The 4,810-nt window shown below is 32.1% G+C and overlaps 1 protein-coding gene across 1 annotated transcript in view; it reads left to right on the top strand.

The window, feature by feature from the left end:
• Positions 1-6: 6 nt before the first annotated feature.
• LOC106299148 overlaps positions 7-4,810 on the top strand; it is an 11,643-nt gene continuing 6,839 nt past the window's right edge. The window contains exons 1-2 of the mRNA XM_013735282.1: positions 7-69; positions 300-965. Of these exons, the coding sequence (XP_013590736.1) occupies positions 333-965 (633 nt within the window). The 5' untranslated portion in view covers positions 7-69; positions 300-332. The remainder of the gene's footprint in view (positions 70-299; positions 966-4,810) is intronic.

Below are 4,810 nucleotides of genomic sequence, written 5' to 3' on the forward strand. Positions count from 1 at the left end.
CCTCTTGAGAAATGCACGACCTATGATCTTGTTTCAGCTGCCAAGAGGCAAAGCTCATTTTATCTTGAGGTACAATAATGAACTTGACTAAATTAAATAACATATGTTTTACAAGTTTGAATTTGAATATATTTACATGATTTATATTGAGTTTGAGTACTTTCTGATAAAAGCTTGCATTTTAAATATTTAATCTACAACTGAAATATTTTGAAATTCATATAAATACTTCCAATACATATAATAAATGGGTGTGTTACAAGGTTTCTAAGCCATTTGTTGGCGTATCTTTGCTACAGGTTTCAAGAGCCAATGTGGACAGTGAGATCATTATGGAAGAAGCTGTTGGTAGATACAAAGCATTCCTCTACTTAATCAAGGAAAACCGTGAAAAGACGATCAGACTAATCAGTGTTCCGACTTATGATATTGATCTAATTTGGCATACACATCAGCTGAACCCTTCCTCTTACTACAAGGATATGGTAAAGATCTTTGGTAACATCTTACAGCATGATGATACGGCAGACTCTGCCACAAGCGAAGGTATGAATCTCGACACTGTTTTCTCTGGAACTACTGCGCAATGGGAAGAAACATTTGGTCAAAGGTATTGGAAAGCCAGCATGGATACGACGCCACATACTTCAGCTATGGTGGAGACTGAGAGGAGCGGTGCAGGTGCTAGATGCTTGGCTGAGGCTGCTGAGAAATGTAGTGCTGGTGCTAGGTGCTTTGCGGTGGAGGCTGAGAAGACCAGTGCTAGGTGTTTTGCTGTGGATGCTGAGAAGAAAAATGCTAGGTGCTTTGCATTGGAAGCTGAGAAGAACAGTGCGAGATGCTTTGCTCTGGAAGCTGAGAAGAACAGTGTTAGGTGCTTTTCTGTAGAGGCTGAGAAGAAAAATGCAACGTGCTTTGCAGTGGAAGCTGAGAAGAACAGTGCTAGGTGTTTTGCTGTGGAGGCTGAGAAGAACAGTGCAAGGTGCTTTGCAGTGGGGGCTGAAAAGAATCGTGGATGTGGATGTGGTAATTTGATGGAGAACAATGCTCAGGAAAATGCTCCACTGGCGGAAGGCGCCACTGCAGCTTAATTAATTACTCGACTGAAGAAGTTCTAATGTGTAATGCCAATGTAAAATATATGTAATATATGATCTGGAAATGATGTGAAACTAATGAGTGATGTTTCAAATGTTACATGTTATAAACATGTACATGCTAATGTAAATAAATAAGTTACAACAGTTTAATATCGATTTGAGTGTTTATATTGGAGTGGTGTGTTAAGGGTTGAACTAGGTGGTTGTCCATGAATTTATGGATATAAATATTGTATAAAAATATATATATTATGTATAAAATGTTATATACTTTGAAAGATTAAAAGTGTAATTTTTAACATCAAATAGTTTGAAAATCAGTCGTAAAGTTTATATAAATTTGATGTAAAAATAACTGATGAATATTTATTAATAACAAATGTTTGCGACATTATATATGTAATTATCACATTAATTTCACCAACACATATTATGCATCTTCTTCGGCCTCTTCTTCTTTATCTCATTATCATTTCGTTCTTTTTATTAAATTTGTGCTAATGTTTTCCTAAATTTTTACATATTTTTGCTAAACATGTATTTCTCTCTCTAAATAGTAATACAAAACATACAATCAATAAACCAAAAATCCATCTTAGAATTCTTTTCAATCATAACATTACCATATTCACTATATTATCTTACTTAAATGCAAAACATTTTTTCAATCAAAGTTTTCGCATGTCCCGTTAAATATAATTCATCCAATTTTCAAAACCTAATTATTTATAAAGCATATATGGATATTATAAAAGATTATTTAGTATTATAGATACAACTATATTTTTATAAGATTTATACAAATAAATTTATATATTTTCAAAGATTTATACAAAAAGTCACGACTTTAGATTTGAGATAGTTATTTTAGGTTAGTATCTATACGATATATTTTGAATAGAAATATCATTGAAAAATATACTCTATTGAATAATGAACATAAAGAAACTTATTGAGATATTTTAACAATTAAAAATTATCTTTTATGATGAGAAGACACAACTCTTAAAACTAATAATTGTGGAAATACACATATTGGGATATTTTAACTACTTTTTAAAACTACTTTATTTTTTATAATAAAAAGACACAACTCTTAGAACTAATACATTTCAGTTTTTTTTAATGAAAACCACAACTTCTAAACATTAGTTGAGATTCCTATTATTAATTATATTAATTGGTACATATGATATATATATATTAGATTAATTTTTTGCAAAATAATATTAAATTTCTCATATTTATATATTTAAACATGTTTTAGTTCTAGTTTTTACAATTTTAAACTATTCATATATGTTAAACTATATTTATAAACATAGAAATTATGTTTGAAGTATATTTTATGTTCATTTTAAAAAAAATAATGAGTAAATATTAGTTTTATACTTATATTTTATGTAAGATCATATATCCGTCTAGCTCCGTTTAGGCGTTCGCGTACATGGTTAGTCGCTAAATATTTATCTTCCGCGAAATGAATGTCGCACGTTGTAGAATACTGATTGAAAATAAGTCTCGCGTGTACCTATCTAGTGAAAGTTAAAAATATATGCTCATTCGCATAGAACACTTGCTTCATATGTGTTTAAAAATAAAAATTGACTTTTTTTTTTACTACAGTTATAATCAATTTGAGCATACGAATCTTACAAGTTGCAGATTCATATCTAAGATAAATTCTCCAATTCGTTTACCAAGTACGAATGGTCGTTTATGAGAAACAAATATACAAAGACCTCAAAAATAGGTAATCTTCAAGTAGTTTCCTTTTTGACCAAGTATTCTTTTCATTCTGCGGGGTGCACCAAGTTTGAATTTGAATATATTTACAGGATTTATATGGAGTTTGAGTACTTTCTGATAAACGCTTGCACTTAAAATATTTAATCTACAACTGAAATATTTTGAAATTCATATAAATACTTCCAATACATATAATAATATTAATGGGTGTGTTACAAGGTTTCTAAGCCATTTGTTGGTGTTTCTATGCTACAGGTTTCAAGAGCCAATGTGGACAGTGAGATCATTATGGAAGAAGTTGTTGGTAGATATAAAGCATTCCTTTACTTAATCAAGCAAAACGGCGAAAAGACGATCAAACCAATCTGTGTTCCGACTTATAATATTGATCTAATTTGGCATACACATCAGCTTAACCCTTCCTCTTACTACAAGGATATGGTAAAGATCTTTGGTAACATCTTACAGCATGATGATACGGCAGACTCTGACACAAGCGAAGGTATGAATCTCGACACTGTTTACTCTAGAACTACTGCGCAATGCGAAGAAACATTTGGTCAAAGGTATTGGAAAGCCAGCATGGATACGATGCCACATACTCCAGTTGTGGTGGAGATTGAGAAGAGTGGCGCGGGTGCTAGGTGCTTTGCGGTGGAAGCTGAGAAGAACAGTGCTAGGTGTTTTACTGTGGAAGCTGAGAAGAAAAATGCTAGGTGCTTTGCAGTGGAAGCTGAGGAGAACAGTGCTAGGTGCTTTACTCTGGAAGCTGAGAAGAAAAATGCAAGATTCTTTGCAGTGGAAGTTAAGAAGAACAGTGATAGGTGCTTTTCTGGGGAGGCTGAAAAGAAAAATGCAAGGTGTTTTGCAATGACAGATGGTAATTAAGAGCAGTGCAAGGTGCTCTGCAATGGCCACTAGAAAGAACAGTGCAAGGTGCTTTGCAGTGGCGGCTGAAAAGAACGGTGGATTGGGAAGTGTTAATTTGATGGAGAACAATGCTAAGGAAAATGCTCCACTGGCGGAAGGCGCTACTGCAGCTTAATTACTCAACTGAAGAAGTTCTAATGTGTAATGCTAATGTAAAATATGTGTAATATATGATCTGGAAATGTTGTGAAACTAATGAGTGATGTTTCAAATGTTATATGTTATAAACATGTACATACTAATGTAAATAAATAAGTTACAACAGTTTAATATCGATTTCAGTGTTTATATTGGAGTGGTATGTTAAGGATTGAACTAGATGGTTGCCCGCGAACTCACGGATATAAATATTGTATAAAAATATATATTATGTATACGATGTTTTTTTTTGATGAAATATTAAATTTATTGATCATCAAAAGGTAAAAGAATAGTTATTTACAAAGAGAACCTAAGAAATGTTTATTGTATGAACCTATCTTTATCCAATATGGGCCAGGAACCACCTCTGCATCAACCCCTCCAGTCCTTTCTTCCCATAGTATCTAATAGATAGAAGCTGCTGCTTGATTGTCTTCTCAATGATTCTCCCAAGTTGGGTCGCTTGTCTACTTCGCTGTGAGTGTCGCATTTCATTTCTCTCTCGCCATACGTAATAGATTGTGACTTGCAGAGCTAATCGCAGAAGGATAGAAACATGTCGTGAAGATTAAAAGTATACGATGTTATATACTTTGAAAGATTAAAAGTATAATTTTTAACTTCAAATAGTTTGAAAATCAGTCGTAAAGTTTATATAAATTTGATGTAAAAATAGCTGATGAATATTTAGTATTAACAAATGCTTATGAAATTATATATGTGATTATCACATTAATTTCACCAACACATATTATGCATCTTCTTCGGCCTCTTCTTATTTATCTCATTATCATTTCGTTCTTTTTATTTAATTTTACTAATTTTTTCTTAACTTTTTACATATTTTTGCTAAATATTTATTTATCTCTCTAAATATTAATACAAAACAT

The sequence above is a fragment of the Brassica oleracea genome, chromosome C6 (assembly GCF_000695525.1).
Source record: "Brassica oleracea var. oleracea cultivar TO1000 chromosome C6, BOL, whole genome shotgun sequence".
Lineage (NCBI taxonomy): Eukaryota > Viridiplantae > Streptophyta > Magnoliopsida > Brassicales > Brassicaceae > Brassica > Brassica oleracea.